Source organism: Helianthus annuus, chromosome 11 (genome assembly GCF_002127325.2).
Source record: "Helianthus annuus cultivar XRQ/B chromosome 11, HanXRQr2.0-SUNRISE, whole genome shotgun sequence".
NCBI classification, from domain to species: domain Eukaryota; kingdom Viridiplantae; phylum Streptophyta; class Magnoliopsida; order Asterales; family Asteraceae; genus Helianthus; species Helianthus annuus.
The window spans coordinates 19,312,279-19,330,387 of record NC_035443.2 but is presented as its reverse complement, the minus strand read 5'-3'; the positions used below and the strand labels follow the sequence as shown (position 1 = coordinate 19,330,387).

General features: G+C 38.3%; 1 protein-coding gene across 1 annotated transcript in view; it reads left to right on the top strand.

Moving 5' to 3' along the window:
- Window positions 1–17,584, top strand: part of LOC110935882 (probable leucine-rich repeat receptor-like serine/threonine-protein kinase At3g14840) — a 55,981-nt gene extending 38,397 nt beyond the window's left edge. Inside the window, exons 11-24 of the mRNA XM_022178229.2 lie at window positions 9,329–9,391; window positions 10,117–10,188; window positions 10,393–10,458; window positions 10,665–10,730; window positions 10,806–10,841; window positions 10,925–10,965; window positions 11,038–11,408; window positions 12,662–12,854; window positions 14,693–14,887; window positions 15,300–15,433; window positions 15,518–15,728; window positions 16,238–16,475; window positions 16,565–16,715; window positions 17,074–17,584. Coding sequence (XP_022033921.1) covers window positions 9,329–9,391; window positions 10,117–10,188; window positions 10,393–10,458; window positions 10,665–10,730; window positions 10,806–10,841; window positions 10,925–10,965; window positions 11,038–11,408; window positions 12,662–12,854; window positions 14,693–14,887; window positions 15,300–15,433; window positions 15,518–15,728; window positions 16,238–16,475; window positions 16,565–16,715; window positions 17,074–17,469 — 2,233 coding nt within the window. The 3' untranslated portion in view covers window positions 17,470–17,584. The remainder of the gene's footprint in view (window positions 1–9,328; window positions 9,392–10,116; window positions 10,189–10,392; window positions 10,459–10,664; window positions 10,731–10,805; window positions 10,842–10,924; window positions 10,966–11,037; window positions 11,409–12,661; window positions 12,855–14,692; window positions 14,888–15,299; window positions 15,434–15,517; window positions 15,729–16,237; window positions 16,476–16,564; window positions 16,716–17,073) is intronic.
- Window positions 17,585–18,109: the final 525 nt, after the last annotated feature.

Below are 18,109 nucleotides of genomic sequence, written 5' to 3'. Positions count from 1 at the left end.
ATTATTAGAAACTGCCCATATCTTCATAAGCAGAAAGGAAAGGTTGATGATCCCCGTGGCAAAACTGACCGTAAGCCAACTGTTTCCACAAAACAAGATCCCCGCCTTGTAAAAGAAAGGGAAACGAAACAGAAACGGCAACAGGTCAAAAAGGTGGAAAAAGCGATTAAAACCGATGTGGTTCAAAAACAATCTGTTGTTGTAAAACCAGAAAATTCTAAAACTTCAAATCATCAAGAAGTTAAAATTTTAAAGAAAAACACTGGTGAAACCAAACAGACTTGGAAACCAAAACCGGTTGTTGAATCAGGGGGACCATCACAATTCACCAACCATCAAAGACAAGAAGTGATTGTCATTGATGAAAATGGAAGACCCAAGACCACAATGGCTTGGGTCCCCATCTCCAACTAATTCATTTGAGTTCATGTGCAGGGTGCTTCAGGAGGAACTATCAGTAGTCATTGGATTGTTGATAGTGGGGCATCCAGGCACATGACAGGCGACATGAAGCTTCTCTACGACGTTAAATCTATTAGAGGAGGTTATGTTGCTTTTGCTGGAGATAAAGGTGGATACATTACGGGTGAAGGAATGATATCTAACGGGATTGTCAGCTTTGACAGGATCAATTTTGTGCAACAACTTGATCACAATCTTCTTAGTGTTTCTCAAATTTGTGACAAGAAATTTTCAGTACACTTTGATGCTAATGGATGTTACGTGCTCAAACCCGGCTTCAAAATTCCAAAAGAATGGATTCTCTTGTCGGCTCCAAGGATAAATGATTTGTACGTCCTTGACATGAGCCAGGCTATTACAACGTCTGCACAAGCAACTTGTTTCGTTTCTAAAGCCACAGAAAAAGACACTATCTCTTGGCACAGACGAATGGGTCACATTCACTTACGAAAAATGAATCATTTGGTTTCAAATGAATTGGTGAATGGTGTTCCCCTCAAAAATTTCCATCTTCAAGACGTCTGTGTTTCGTGCCAGAAAGGAAAGCAAACAAAGAAGAAGCACCCTACAAAGAAGATCAACACAGTGGCAGTTCCTCTTGAACGTTTGCACATGGATTTGTTCGGTCCTGTCAAACACAAGAGTATTCGGGGTGATCAATACTGCCTCGTGGTTACTGATGATTATTCACGATTTTCTTGGGTTGCGTTCATGGCACACAAGAGTGAAACCTTTGGCATTATCAAAAACTTGATCATTCAGATTGAGAATTTGTATAAGTTGAAGGTTAGGCGGATACGTAGCGACAATGGTACTGAATTTAAGAATCATTCCATGGCGGAGTTCTGCACTTCAAAGGGTATTCTTCATGAGTTTAGTGCAGCCTATACTCCTCAACAGAATGGAGTCGCTGAACGTAAGAACCGCACATTGATCGAGACTGCTAGGACAATGTTGGTAGAGTCGCAGTTGCCCATTCCATTCTGGACTGAAGCTGTGGCCTCTGCATGTTACACATTGAATCGAGTCCTTACAGTCAAAAGGCACAACAAGACCTGCTTTGAGCTTCTTCAAAAACGGAAACCAGATTTGTCTTATCTAGAACCGTTTGGAGCTCCATGCACAATCATCGATCCTAATGGAAAGTTTGGGGCAAGAGCAATTGATGGATACTTTCTTGGGTATGCCACCCCTAACTTACGAGTCTGGAATCTGGAGACTAAAAGGGTCGAGGAATGGTCTGAGGTCAGAGTACAAAGGCACACCCTGCCAGTCAAAAATCTGGGTCAACCTTGGATGTTTGAGTACGATGACTTCTTCAATTCGATCAATGTTGAAGCCGTTGAAGAAAATGCTGCGGCTAGGATGTTTTTCGAGAGTGACAATGCAACTGTTTCACCGGTGGTTCGTCCAATTCTTGTGAATCAAGAACCATCTTCTTCGGTGAACAACAATACTCTCAACAATGAGGATTTTCATGATGCAAACGAATTGAACGAATCTTCAGAGGATGATGAATTTCTAGATGCAGATCAAGAAGCTCCTACAACAGCAGTTCATGGTACTTCAGAGGGTACTCCTCCAGTGGATACTCATAGAACAGCTGAGACTACTGCATCATCCTCTTCGTCAATTCCGGGTCTTGAATTGGTTGTTGATCTTAATCTTAACAACCTGGGTATAAATGTTCCAGTTCCAGATAATCCAGAAACAAGGATTCATAATACCCATCCTCAACAAAACATCATTGGAAATGTGCAAAGTGGCGTTCAAACAAGAAACATGTTGCGAAACAACAACAATGCAGGTTTGTATGCAGCTATTCGAGAATCCGGGCAACAAAACGACTGGTCCTTCGCGTGTTATGTCTCACAAGAAGAACCAAGAACGTGGAAAGAAGCCTTGAAAGATAATGCCTGGGTTGAAGCAATGCAGGAAGAACTGCAACAATTCCAGAAGCTGGGTGTCTGGAAGCTAGTAGAGAAACCTGCTGGATACAAGAAGATTGGTACTCGTTGGGTTTTCAAATGCAAAAAGGATGACCGCGGAGTTGTTATCCGAAACAAAGCTCGTTTAGTCGTTCAAGGTTTTCGTCAGATTGAAGGGATCGACTACAACGAAGTGTATGCACCAGTGGCACGTCTCGAAGCAATTCGAATCTTTCTAGCCTATGCGTCCTTCAAAGGATTCAAGGTTTATCAGATGGACGTGAAAAGTGCATTTTTACATGGTGTGGTTGAAGAAGAGGTGTACGTCGAGCAGCCTCCAGGTTTTGAAGATCCTATCCATCCCGATCGGGTTTGGTTGCTCAACAAAGCTCTTTATGGTCTTCATCAAGCACCACGAGCTTGGTATGCAACCTTATCTCACTATCTGCTGGAGAACGGTTTTCGAAGAGGTCTTATCGACTGTACTCTTTTCATCAAAGAACAAGATGGAGATCTTCTTCTGGTACAGGTATACGTTGATGACATTATTTTTGGTTCTACTAATGATGTCTTGTGTAGGGAATTCGAGCGCATCATGCAGGATAAATTTGAGATGAGTGCTATGGGGGAAATGACTTTCTTCTTGGGCCTACAAGTGCAACAAACGGAGTCTGGGATATTCATCCATCAGACTAAATATGTTGGTGACATCTTGAGCCGGTTCCAGATGTCTGATGCAACGCCCATTGGTACCCCATTGCCAACTAATCACGGAATTACTCCAGACTTGAAGGGAGAAGCTGTTAGCCCTTCAATCTATCGCGCTATGATCGGATCTCTCATGTACCTCACAGCATCAAGGCCAGACATAATGTACCCAACGTGCCTGCTTGCTAGATATCAAGTTAATCCGAAGGCCTCACATCTTGCTGCTGTTAAAAGGATTTTTCGTTATTTGAAGGCGTACCCTGACACCGGTCTGTGGTACCCTAGGGATAATAACTTTGAACTGGTAGCTTTCAGTGATTCTGATTTTGGCGGATGCAAAATCGACGGCAAGTCCACAACGGCTGGATGTCAGTTTTTAGGAAATCGCCTAGTTACCTGGCAATGCAAGAAGCAGACGTGTGTAGCTACATCAACATGCGAAGCTGAATACATTGCTGCCTCAAGTTGTTGCTCCCAAGTTCTTTGGATCCAACAACAAATGCGGGACTACGGTTTTGAATTCCTAACTACTCCTATTTACGTTGATAATTCTGCTGCTTTAGATATCACTAGAAATCCTGTGCAGCATTCAAAGACCAAACACATCGAAATCAAATATCACTTCATACGTGATTGCTTTGAGAAAAGGCTAATCGATGTTGTTAAGGTCCACACCGATGACCAACGTGCCGACTTATTTACCAAAGCATTTGACAAATCAAGATTTGACTTTTTATTATTGGTAAACGGCATTAAGGTCAAGTAAGAGTAAACCAACATCGGAAAATCATTTTTGTAAATATCTTTGTGTGTTTTTAAATTTATCTTAGTTTATTGATTTTAGGGGGAGTAAATCCAAAAATCAGAAAATCCAAAAACATCGAAAAATTTCAAAAACACAAAAACAATAGAAAAACAAAAATGAGTTTCCTGGAGAGCAAAAGAGAAAATGATAGTACATCAGTGGTCTATCCAAACCTCTTTAAACCTTAAATGCAAAACGATAAGCAGCTCTATATAAGATGTATCGGTAGGCTCACAATCATTTTAAAGTGTGCAGGGTGATATAAATCTTAATCGACTGAAGACCAGGTGGGAACCATTCATTGGCATATGGTCTTAGTACCGAAATTTCGTTTGATAGATTGCCGAGGTTCTGAGATATTCGGTCTTTATGCTGCTTATCATCTGGGTATCATGGTTGTATCTTTTACCGAAAAATAACGGGGACGCAAGTCTAGATCTTCCATGATACTATACATACGTGTACATATTGCATACTACATTCGACCTCAATAAGTGATAAACAATCACATGTCCAAATCAAATAAGTGATAAAATATCACATTTATCCGGGTGTCAAGTTCGTCTCTCTGCTGTACGGAAGTACTGACCTGTTCACGGACTTGCACCTGTGCCCTCATGCATACGAAAATCAAGTTCCTCATCAATAAGTGATTACATCACATAGGACTTGTTTTCAAATCAAAATAAGTGAGTATCTCACAATTTATACGGTCAAACAGATGATAATCGGTATACTCACCGGTAAGATGAACTCTCGTGCATACCTTGATACGGGAATGTGTCGTGATATGGATGAACACCGGTCGGTAAGTATAAACCATACATTAACGTATCCTCTAAACATGATTACATCTGATAAGTTGAGCTTAAGTGGACAACAATACCGATAATTGTTATAGGATGCTTATCTTAATGTTAACTAACTGAACAACAAGAGTGTTTTGGCATGATCGTACACTGATATGATTCTCTTACCCTCGAAACTCGCAAAAAGAATGTCTGTATATATTTATTTATTTACTGCTTAACTTTTATTGTTTTTCTTTTAAACAGTTTCGTCGTTTGGTGCATATCAGCACGACATTAGCGGTGATGCCGTTTGATAACACTCAAAGGATCTTAAATTGTTGTCTTTTATTTTCAAAAATACCAAAAAGATTTTAGGTGTGTTTTAATATAAACTTTATAAAAGCCAAAAAGATTTTATTTCTGCTTTATTTTCGATCATACGATGTTGGAGCTCAAGTCTTCGTTACCTGAAACCTGACTGAAAACCGAATTGACTAGATCTTCATAAACGGTCAAAAATTTGCAGATTTTGAAAGTTAGAATTTAAAATTGATAAATTTATTAAACTTTCAAACTGTCGGACAGTGTTTGATTATGACATGGTCATTCGTGTGTCATGTGCTTATGTTAACTATATTCCAAGCAGTTGTTCTCATTATGCGTTTAGATTTCTTGCATGTGCAGATTCTAAAGGCTGGGAGAACATGGTCGATGACAAGCTCTGGAATGAAGACACGACGAGAAGGCGCTCAAAAGATGAAGATGATCGAGTAGCCGCTGGTCATCATCAACACCACAAGGATCTCACTTCATAAAGATAAAGTCTTTTCACGAGCATAACTCAAGGGGGAGCTTATGTTAAGGGGGAGTTTGTCAACACACTCCCTACATGATACGGGTAGTTTGTTGATACACTCTCTGCTTTCAAGACGTGAAGACTTTGAAGATCCTCCGACTTTGAAGACGTGAAAGGACATCAGAGTTTGAGAACTCGAAGACCAAAGACCGTCGAAGTTCGAGACGAGTCTACAACCATAGAAGATAAAGACAAAGCTACAGCCAAGGGGGAGTTTGTTGGTGCACTTGTGTCTGTACTTTGTCTGTATTCGGTCTGTATGTAAACGATGTCCTTGGTAGTCTGTAAGTTGACCAAGTCAACTATCCTCCTAGTTTGACTTGGACAACAGTTGAAAGATGTTCTGATCGAAGGATAGCCTCGAAGGATACACCTGATCCTTCTAGGTGATCGAAAGATATGGTTCGACCATGGTTCGACCATTAGACCTCGAAGGATGATCCTTCGAGGTCCATGCTGATCTTTCGTGTGAACTATGATCGATAGATGATCCTTCGGACCATCTATCAGATCCTTCGATCCAGACTTCATGAGCTGGGTATATATACCCATGCATGTGTTGAGTTTCGGAAGAGAGACAGACACAAGACAGAAAGAATACACACACACAGGCTGAGAGCATTCTGTCCAAACTCACACACACACTTAGAGAGTTTATAGAACATTTCTGTAAACATTGAGCTTGTAACCGAACCCTCATTGCATTAATACAAGTTGTGTTAATCGGTGAACTTGTGTGTTTGTTTCTCTACTTGCTACTAACTCGGTTTGCTTGCTAGCTTGGATTCCGCACTCGCTAGTAGGTTTGTATAACAAGGTTTAGGTTCGTAATCCTCCGCGAAACAGGGACCTACAGTAAGAAATACTGAGAATCCTGAATGTTCTACGTCTTATAACTATGAGACAACAGGGGAACATATAGAACAGACAACTACAGAACATGTTGATCCAGTTGTTGAACAGGTTGAACCAGTTGTTGATCCAGTTGTTGAACAGGTTGAACCAGTTGTTGAACATGTTGAATCAGGTGCAACGGAGACTACCGGAAGATACTCACTTCCACCCAGATCCAATAGAGGAGTTCCTCCAAAGCGGTACTCCCCAGAGAGGGAAACCAGAAATTCAAGATATCATGTAGCTAATATGGTCGACGGGAACTTATCTAACAGTGCAAAAGCATTTGTTGCTTCCCTATACACTGAACAGATACCCAATTCCGTAAAGGAAGCTCAAGGTAAGAAGAACTGGGAAGAAGCAATGGAAGTGGAGATGCGTGCTCTTATGAAAAACAATACATGGGAAAAGTGCATTCTTCCTAAAGGAAAGAAAACAGTTGGATGCCGGTGGGTGTATTCGATTAAATATAAACCAGATGGTTCCATTGGAAGATATAAAGCCCGGCTTGTAGCCAAAGGGTACACTCAGACGTATGGGATCGATTACTCTGAGACATTTTCTCCGGTTGCAAAAATGGATACCATCAGAGTCCTCTTTTCCGTTGCAGCTAATAAGGATTGGCCCCTTCATCAATTTGATGTTACAAATGCATTTCTTCATGGAGACCTAACTGAAGAAGTTTACATGGAAGCACCTCCAGGTTTTTCAGGAGGTTTTAAAGATGGGGAAGTTTGAAGGTTGAAGAAATCTCTATACGGGCTAAAACAGTCTCCTCGGGCATGGTTTGGAAAGTTCACCTTGGCCATGAAAGAATACGGGTACCGCCAAAGTAACGCTGATCATACCTTATTCCTCAAAAGGAGGAACGGCCTCGTAACCTGCTTGATCATATATGTGGACGACATGATTATCACCGGAGATGATGTAGAAGAAATAGCACAACTGAAAAGGAATTTGTTTTCAAAGTTTGAAATGAAAGACCTTGGGAATCTCAAGTATTTCCTTGGAATTGAAGTTCTCAGATCTAAACGGGGGATTTTCATCTGCCAAAAGAAGTATGTTCTTGACCTCCTGGCAGAAACTGGGTTGATTGATTGTAAACCAGCTGATACGCCAATGGTGGTGAACCACAATCTTCACATGGAACTCGATGGAAAGCTCGCAGACAGAGAAAGATACCAAAGGCTAGTGGGCAAGCTAATTTATCTTTCCCATACTCGTCCTGATATAGCTTATGCTGTTGGAGTGGTAAGTCAGTTTATGCACCAACCACAAGTTGCCCACATGGAAGCTGCTCAGAGAATTCTAAGGTATCTCAAGGGAACTGCAGGCCATGGTGTGCTGTTCAAAACAAATGGGAATTTAAATGTTGAACTCTACACTGACGCAGACTGGCAGGAGATAAGGGAAACCGAAGGTCTACATCAGGGTACTTCTCCTTGGTTGGCGGAAACCTAGTTACCTGGAGAAGTAAGAAACAGAAGGTGGTTGCTCTGTCAAGTGCAGAAGCAGAGTTCAGAGGTATAGCTCGAGGGTTAAGCGAAGTTCTTTGGATCAGGAAGCTGCTAGAAGACATTGGTTTTTCACAAAAGGGTCCTAGTAAAGTTATGTGTGACAATACCGCTGCAATACAAATCTCAGAAAACCCAGTTCAACATGATCGAACAAAACATGTGGAGGTAGATCGACACTTCATCAAAGAAAAGTTGGAAGGAGGAATCATAGAGCTCCCGTATGTAGCATCAAAAGATCAGCTTGCAGATATTCTCACAAAGGCAGTTAACGGAAACGCGTTTAGTAGCTGTTTGAGCAAGTTGAGTATTGGTGACCCCACTACTCAACTTGAGGGGGAGTGTCAGAAATGAGAATAATAGATAGTGTAGGGGCTAGTATGTAAAGTGGTGTCCTATATAATCCCATTCTTGTAACCCTAACTCTTTGATGAACTTCAATACAATTCAATACAATTCCAAACCCAAATCGGCTCATTCTCTATACCAAACAACAATAAGGTTACAGAATTGTGAGGCTTATATCTTAGAATTTAAGAGCATGAATGCATAGTTCTCCTTTTATGGTTCCAAGCTGTGAAGTTGCAATTTTGTTTTCTTATTATTTAGTGAATGTCCATGTCTAAAACACATTTGTGATCCTCATGCCTAGGTGCTGTCTTATACCTAGTTTGTTAAAACAGTGTGATGTGAATCCTTTGGCAACCTTTGTGTGTTTTGCTTTGGCCTAAGCTACGACGTATTTGGGGAGAACAAAGAACAATATGAGAGAGCGCAAGATGATACACAAATGTATAAAAGTCATGAAAACTTAAATGGTTGCACGTTTTGAAACATGATGCCATGCCACCTCAATGATATAGACAAATTGAAACTGATGTGCTGTGCAATATTAGATTTTATGTTTTCATTTTCAATTAAATCAAAATGCATAGCATTTGAAAGAGATCATACTATTAGATGTTACAAAGTTCTCCTATAAAAGGTATTACATAGCATAAGAAAAGGTGTGCACATATAGAGTGAAAAGGTTGTTAGATATGAATTATATGGTTTGTGTTACAAGAAAAGCTTCAAGACATGATACAATGCAAGATGGGCCTAGCAAAACATGAGCTGATGTTGTGAGTGTCAAGTCTTAGAGAGTTAGAGCTACTAGTGTGACTTCGAGCATGACAGTCTAGTATCTTTGTGGCAGTTGAGTGTTGAGTGCCTATAAGTTAAACAATTGTAATTTCTATTTGGTTGGATAATATACTAAGCGAGGCTCGACAACTGGTTCAACTAAGACAATTATATCATGGTCTTTAATTCATCTTTATGTTATCACATCTATTGTCTTGTATTTCAAATTAACGCAATCTTGCCAGGATCTTGAGGAGTTGCAATCTTATCGGCCCGTTACCAACATCTCTTGCTTCAACTGATCTCATGTTAGTATATATTACCTTTTCCTCTACTTATTACCTTTTCTTCTATATTTCCTCTAGAAGCGAGATGAGTGCAACAGAAAACTGCGATTGATATATTAATTAAATTAGAAGAGAACTACGGTAGACAGGTTAGGCCATAAAATAGAAGAAAACTGCCATCGACGTTGAAACCCAAAATCGTGCCTAAGATGGAAGCGTTTAGAGGTGTGTACCTGCTTACTATGCTTGTTGTCTTGTGCTTACAACACAAGCTAGCGATGGCTAGGGCTTTCTCTTTTAGAAACAGTATTAGTCCAGGGATCTTCTTGGAAAAGTTATTACATTCTAAAAATTTTATAAGGCTTATCACACCATTAGATGCCTGTTGTCAAAGATTTAAAAAAAAAAAAAATCACTTCATGTAGAGAATTTTACATCGAATTACAGTACTATAGAAGAATCGTTTAAAATTTTTGAAAAGAACTAGTAAATCGTGTGTTCTTTTCTATTCCTCTACGTTTGTTTATATTGCCTTGTTCATGTGAGCATTGGAGCAATCACCTATCAATGCACATGTAAGGTTCATACACGGGTTATACCTTTGAAACTCATATTCACAATATTGATACACATATTTTTTAAAAAAATATATTAAATCAGGGGCAGGGATTGCTTACTTAGTATTTTGTTATATCAGTTAATTTTTACCAGATTTCACACCTTCATTGTTTATGTTGCTCTTTCAGAGACTTCAGCTTTAATAAACTTAATGGATCTATACCTGATGGTTTCTCTGCTCTAAGTGACACAGACCACATGTAAGCATTTCATTCTAATGTATTGATTGCTATCTCACAACAGATCATGAAGATGAAACCTTACATATGCTTAATAGGGAATCTCAATATAACTGCAAGATTATCCTTTCCCTTACGTCTAAATAATCTCCCCTATTATCATCATTATCTGTCTGAGATATTCCTGGTATAGACGCCTTACCAATTTATTATTTTGATTTTTAGATATCTTACTGGAAACTTGCTATCTGGAATTATACCCAATTGGACGCTCACTTCAGGAGATAATATGTAAGTTTATCAACTGTTAGATTGTATACAAGATGACTAAAGTGGGGGCCATAGCTGGTTTGTCTAATAAGATGCAATCCGTATAAATCAATTGATATGATCTATGTACTTGAACATGATAATTGATGTGAATTTGTAGGAGTAGAATAATATACATCATGTTCCCTTGTATGATAGAATGACTAAAATTACAATTTTTCTTCCAGTGATCTGTCATACAACAATTTTACACATGAAAGCTCCAGGAGTTTAGGGTGTCAGATTCGGCAAACGTAAGACCAGCCCCCCCTCTCTTGGAAGTGTTTTTTATTACACCAGCTTAATCATGGTGCTTCTGTTTCTTGCAGAAACTTGTTTGCTTCGTTTTCAATGAACAATACCTCGTAAGTTTCTTTGCCTTATATTATTTTATCCGAATAAAGATTTGGTTATGCTTACTCTTTCTACCTTTGTACTATTATACCAGCAATGAGGTCTCATGTTTGGGGAATGGTTTTTGCTCAACAAGTATGTTAAAGTTAAATCTTATTATCATGTATCTTGATGAATTTTTGACGTATTAACTACTTTTTTTCATAGAATCACACTTCTTGTATATCAACTGTGGCGGAGAAAGATTAACAGTTGGAAATGTTACATATGAAAGTGACGTGGAACCAGGTGGTGCTTCCTATTCCTTTTCAGCAGAAAGTCGATGGAGATTTAGCAATACTGGTAATTTCTTGGACGAGAATAAACGTGACAGTTATGTTGTTCAATCTTCTGGGGTCCCAGTGAACACTTCTGGACTTTACGGGGCTGCACGAACGTCAGCCTTATCTTTGACATATTATGGTTTCTGTATGAGAAATGGAAGCTACAATGTAAGCCTTCACTTTGCTGAGATCATTTTTACTGATGATGAAACATTTAGCAGCCTTGGGAGACGTGTATTTGATATCTACATTCAGGTGAGTTTTCATAAATACATATTATCTCAGGATCAGTTATTGTTCTGAACTGGACATAATAATAATGTATCTACTAAGTTAATAAATAACTAGAGGCAGAAAGATAGTTAGGTTGTAGTGAATTGAGTAGCAAGTTTAAAATGGGTTGAGGTTGACTCATATCTGCTTAGTAACGGACCATATTGGATGGCCTATGACTTCTTGAAAACTTTATCTCGATCCATTTCTTTTTGCATTTCCTCCTTTTTTAGATCGAGGAAGTTAAGGCATTGCTATCCACCATCATCTTTTTTCCGCATTTTTACCTTTCTTGGATGTTCATGTTTTGCCAGTCGGGTTTTTTGTGGTCGGACTGGAATTTCAAGGTTGCTTCCATGGTGGTAGCGGATGCCATAATACTTATCAAATTGACAACAAATAGTCAATAAACTGAAAAAAAAATGGACATAACACAGAAAATTAGCTTATTTTTTTGTGAAGCATTAATAAGTTAAAATCTTGAAAAGGGTGAAATATGGGCTACGCATTTCTGAATTTGGTTGGGTGTTAAACAAAACGCGACAGAAGGTGGAATCTCAAAAAGATCGTGAAGTCAGAGGCTATGTGTAAAGACATGGTCAAATGATAATTTTAATATTGCTTAGGTGCTGTTTGTTTAGCTCTTAATGAAACTCTTAATGGTTCAGAACTCTTACTGGTTTAGCACTTAATGGTTTAGACTTTTTGTTTCGGGAGCATATGTCTGAATGGTTCAGACATCTGCCTCTGAATAGTTAAGCATTATATAGAGTCTAAATGGTTAAGACCTCTACTCTGAATTGGTCAAACATTTCCATCTGAACTGTTAAGCATTATACTCGCTCTTAATGGTCCAGACCTCTTACTGGTTCAACACTTAACTATTCAGAAGTTTCCAAATAGCCCTTAGTTGAAAAGACCAATTTGGTAAATTTCCCTTAGAAATAGGCTTTGGTCATCGTGTTAACATGGTTGACTATTAGCTAGATTTTTCTTTTTATCTATGCGACATTTTTGAGATAGAATACAACCAAAAATAAACAACTCAACTGGCTATGTCTAAGTAAATTTGGGCGAAATTGTTAGCTCTATGATAAAAGAATTTAGTAGCTTGCTGCACTCTCTCAATGGTATAATAAAAAAATTGTGCATTTCACTATTTTAGTGGGATTTAGTTTCGTTTCTTTTTGGCAGCTTAATTTGTCGTTGGTTATAAATGGTCGATACTGTGTCAGGGTGAGAGGGTGGAGAAGGATTTTGACATCAGTGCCAGAGCAGGTGGGGCTAGAAAAGCATATGTGACAACTTATAAAGTAAATGTTACAAGTAGTTTGGAAATCCGTCTCTATTGGGCTGGAAAAGGAACTCTAAACATCCCATTCCGAGGAAATTATGGTCCTCTTATATCAGCTATTTCTGTGGATCCAAGTAAGCTATAACTAATTCCATATGTGGTTGATGAATTTATATGGTGTTCATGATTGAGGGAGTGTGTACTAATTATAACTATGGTAGATTGCCAAAATGACTTTCGTTGAAATGATTTTAGTATAGTTTATAGGGAAAATTACCAAAATAGACAAGAATAATTTTGACTTACCAAAATGGTCATTTCATGAGTCGGTGGAGCAGGGCATCACGGATTCAAATGTGTGGGATGCCTCTTTCAAGACCCCTCATGCATCTTTAAATATGGAAGTGACACGTGTCTCAATGATTAGGTAGACTCCTCCAATGCCCCTCACCAGACTCATCCAATGCCTCAGTAGATTCTTCCAATGCCCCTCAGCAGACTCTTCCAATGCCTCTCAGCAGACTCATCCAATGCCTCAGCAGACTCTTCCATTTAAAAATATTTTTTTAAAATTAAAAAAAGTCTGGGAAGTGCCAGGATACGTCTGAAAGTGCCGGGATGCGTCTGGGAAGTGCCGGGATGCGTCTGGGAAGTGCCGGGATGCGTCTGAAAGTGCCGGGATGCGTCTGGGAAGTGCCGGGATGCGTCTGGGAAGTGCCGGGATGCGTCTGCAACTCGCCGGAGACGGAGCCGGAGGCGTCTGCAACACGCTGGAGACGGAGCCGGAGGCGTCTGCAACTCGCCGGAGATGACTACAACTTTCAGACGCATCCCGTGTACTTCCAGACGCATCCCGGCACCTCCCAGACGCATCCCGGCACTTCCATACGCATCCCGGCACTTCCCAGACGCATCCTGGCACTTCCCAGACTTTTTTTAATTTAAAAAAATATTTTTAAATGGAAGAGTCTGCTGAGACATTGGATGAGTCTGCTAAGGGGCATTGGAAGAGTCTGCTGAGGCATTGGATGAGTTTGGTGAGGGGCATTAAAGGAGTCTACCTAATCATTGAGACACGTGTCACTTCCATATTTAAAGATGCATGAGGGGTCTTGAAAGAGGCATCCCACACATTTGAATCCGTGATGCCCTGCTCCACCGACTCATGAAGTGGCCATTTTGGTAAGTCAAAGTTATTCTTGGCTATTTTGGTAAATAGCCCTAGTTTATATCGTGCAAATTGCAAATTGCTTTTCTAGACCTATGAGCTAATGTTATTTAGTAAAAATAATTACTCTACTATTCCATATCATATTAGGCAAGGTTGTTAACATCGAGATCCTACCTATGATCATGTTTGTCTTTGCAAGACCAAATTTCATAAACGATTTAACTTTTCTAACCTTATCGGATGGTACCATGAAATTCATAGCTGCAAATAAACAAACATCTGAGTGAATTGCAAGTTTTGTCCTTTATCATTATATCAAATTTCAGGTGGTATCATTTTTCTTTTAAATTGACGACTTTTGTTCTTTATAATGTTTACAAATCTTGCACGTTACGTCGTTTGCTCCTAACTTAGTTATTTGTTAAATCTAGTCATGTGTCATGCAGTTTGTGCCAAAGGACACTGTGTGAAATTTGGTATAAACTCATTTTCAACTTCAAGAGTCAAAAGTAGAAGTTTAAGGTCATTTGCAAGACCAGATCACTAAGTGATTTTGTATTTTGATCTTATGTACATTATTTTTAATAAATTTCATCCCGGCCATAATTGTACATATATGCAAGTTCTATATGAATACCATGTAAATCTTTCCAGTGTTCTCCAACTAAAAGCTCAGATTTTATATCTTTTATAATGTTAAATTTTAGCAAATCCATAAGAATCTCTCTATGTAGGATCATATTTATTGTTTGATTTCTCTCCTTAACAATCGTTTTGTTCTCTTTTATTTCAATCATTCAGATTTCCCGGTTCCACAATCGGGGGAAAATGGAAACGGTGTCGGGGAAAATGGAAACGGCGTCGGGGAAAATGGAAAAAGCGTGTCTGGAGGGATTGTGGCTGGGATTGTGGTTGGAGCAGTTTGTGCCATCATCCTAATTTTAGGACTATTATGGTGGTGCGGTTATTTACGTTGCAAACATCCTATGGAACTAGGTATTTATGTGGCAAGCGTGTACTTTATAGGTTGCAAGATGAATGGGTTCGGTAGGTGTGATAACGTACAGGTCAAAACGAGTTTGTGTTAAAACAGCTGGTTCTTTAGGTTCACCGTTAAAACACTTTTTATCATAAATGGTTATTGCGTTAATTATTTAAAAAATGCAACTGTAGTTTAAATCTTCGAATGAAACGGTTAAGAGGTTGTATGCGTTTATTGAGACTTTTGATATCTCTTGACCCCCTTACTTGTTTAAACCATTTGACCATTTGATATAGAATACAACCCCAATCAACCCAGTTATAGCTAATGGGTAGAAATTGTCCTGTTTACATGCATGTGCTTATTAAATATGGTTCTCTCCTAACTTTTTTTTACATGTTCTCAATTATATTTGTGGCATAACAGATCTGCATGGTCTAGAGCTGCATGGTCTACAGCTTAACACTGGTTCCTTTACTTTGAAGCAAATCAAAATTGCAACAAACAATTTCGATGTTGCCAATAAGATTGGAGAAGGTGGTTTTGGCTCAGTATACAAGGTACTCAACTTCTTTCACGATTACACTATATTGAAAAATGTTTTTTCTTACATTGTTGAAAATGGATATTGTGTGATAATGAAGGGAGTGTTACCAAATGGCACCTTAATAGCAGTCAAACAGCTTTCCTCCAAATCAAAGCAAGGAAATAGAGAATTCTTGAATGAATTAGGCATGATATCTGCTTTGCAACACCCGCATCTTGTGAAGCTCTATGGTTGCTGTATTGAAGGAAACCAGTTGTTGCTTGCGTATGAATACATGGAAAACAACAGTCTAGCCCGTGCTTTGTTTGGTAAGCAATTGGTTTCCCAATATTATGCTGAACTATAAATGCATCGTTCTCAGACCTATAAAACTACTTGAGTAGAGGTGAAAAATTGAAAAGATGAAACACGCTAGGGAACGGATCAAAACCGGGTAACTTTTGTGTTAATTTAAGCTGATTTGTTTGATCCAAATATATTTTTTTCGAAACAATCTAGTTTCATCTAAGTATATAGCAAGTCCGACATGATTTAAAAAATAGTTAGTTTAATAGTAATCTAATGCTCCGAATAAAATGATAAGGAATTTATGTATTAAAGTGGGTACCTTATTACGAAATAGTGGTGCCTTCAATATATTTTACTTTTTTTGTGAGACAACATCCTTTCATTTTGGGCTCGGCATGAAAGGATCTCAGTTCGTTAAAAGAACATTTTTAATCTATCTGACCAATAGGACCTGTTTATATAAGAGGTCATAACACAAATCAACATGTTTATTATTTTGCTGAATGGTTGTTGACCTTATGGATTGAAGGGCATAAAGAATGGCAGTTGGAACTTGATTGGCCTACAAGATACAAAATTTGCATTGGTATAGCAAGAGGGTTGGCTTTTCTGCATGAAGAAACAATATTGAAGATTGTTCATAGAGATATCAAAGCCACTAATGTGCTCCTTGATAAAGATTTAAACGCTAAAATTTCAGATTTCGGTTTGGCTAAGCTTGATGAAGAGGACAACACCCATATAAGCACCCGTGTTGCTGGAACTTAGTGAGTCATTTGTACCCTAGTTTTCACCATTTCCTCAATTTAATATCATTATCACACTTCAAGAATCTATTTTTATTTACAAATTTCAGTGGATATATGGCCCCCGAATACGCACTGCGTGGTTATCTAACAGATAAAGCAGATGTCTATAGCTATGGAATTGTCCTCTTAGAGATTGTGAGCGGGGTGGCTAACATTGCTGACAGGGCAAAGGAGAATCAGTTTGTTCTTCTTGATCGGGTAACTAACATGAACCTAGAGGTGGCAAAATGCTTAATTTTTTAACTAAGGGTCAAACCTATTAATCAAATTAAGTTAACATGTCATTATTGAGATTTAATATTAAAAAGTACATACGGTTTAGACAAGCTTGGGACTTAATGTACTAAAGTTAGGTTGCGACATTTTCCTTTATAGCATTAACTATTAACCCAAAACTTCATGTTGAAATAAGTTAAATATTTTTTTGTTCATAACAAACCAATTCGACCCATATATGGCTAAGGGTTGACATTGCCACATCTGTATGACCCTTTTCCAACTTGCAAATCTATATTGATTCCTCATATTCATTATCCCCTTTGTTTCTTTATATTAGGCCCTTGCTTTGAAAGCTGAGGGTAAATTGATCGATCTTGTTGATCCAAAGTTGGGTTCAGAATATGACACCGCAGAGACGATGGTAGTTATCAATTTGGCTCTTATGTGCACTGCAATTTCTCCAACCGATAGACCAACAATGTCATCAGTGGTTAGCATGCTAGAAGGACGAATAGTTTCTGAAGCGTTTATTGCTGAACAAAGTGTCTCAATGACTAAAATGGACCGCGACAAAATGATGAAGCTACTTGAGATAAAGAATGAGAATCAAATGGAGGAAATGTCATTCGCATACACTGATTCTTCAACATCTGCTGTCGATCTCTACCCAGTCAATGGTTTCAGTGAGTATCTGCAGAAGAGAGATAGTGATGCAAAGAAGCTTTTATCTTAAACATAGTATATCCTTAAATATTCAAATACCTTGGTTATACGGATATATAATACTTGTATGTTTCACTATGATATTTATTTATTTCGGTTTATATGGTGTGTTATATTTTTAGTAATGACGTATTAAATTTTTGGAATCATAGAACAAATAAATTATGACTCGTATTTACACTTTTACACCCTTTGTTACATGGTACAAACTAGCAAAATTCTCCCGTGCTTTGCTGCGAAAATTCAATCATTATCGATTTGTTTCGTTATAATATTGCCACTTGATATAGCAACCGGAAAAGAAAATCCAATTTATTTCTCAAATATATATCATGCAAAATTCTTAAATGATCTATTTTTAACAGCATATGTTATTCCTTTCACACCGATAATTCTAATTATTCCTTTTGCTCATGTTAAACCTCATACCTCTCTTTTAAAAGAAATATGTTAAAAGTTTATACTGTTTGATAAAGATATACAACTCATCATTTCTTATTTTATGGCATAGTTTATATTAAGCGAGCTACATAAATATAGCATAATTAATCCTTAATTGGATACATATCTAGATTTATATATAAGAGTTAAATGTGATTTTAATTCATGTTTTTTAGTTAACAGAATAAAGAGATGAAGTTAACCCAGTG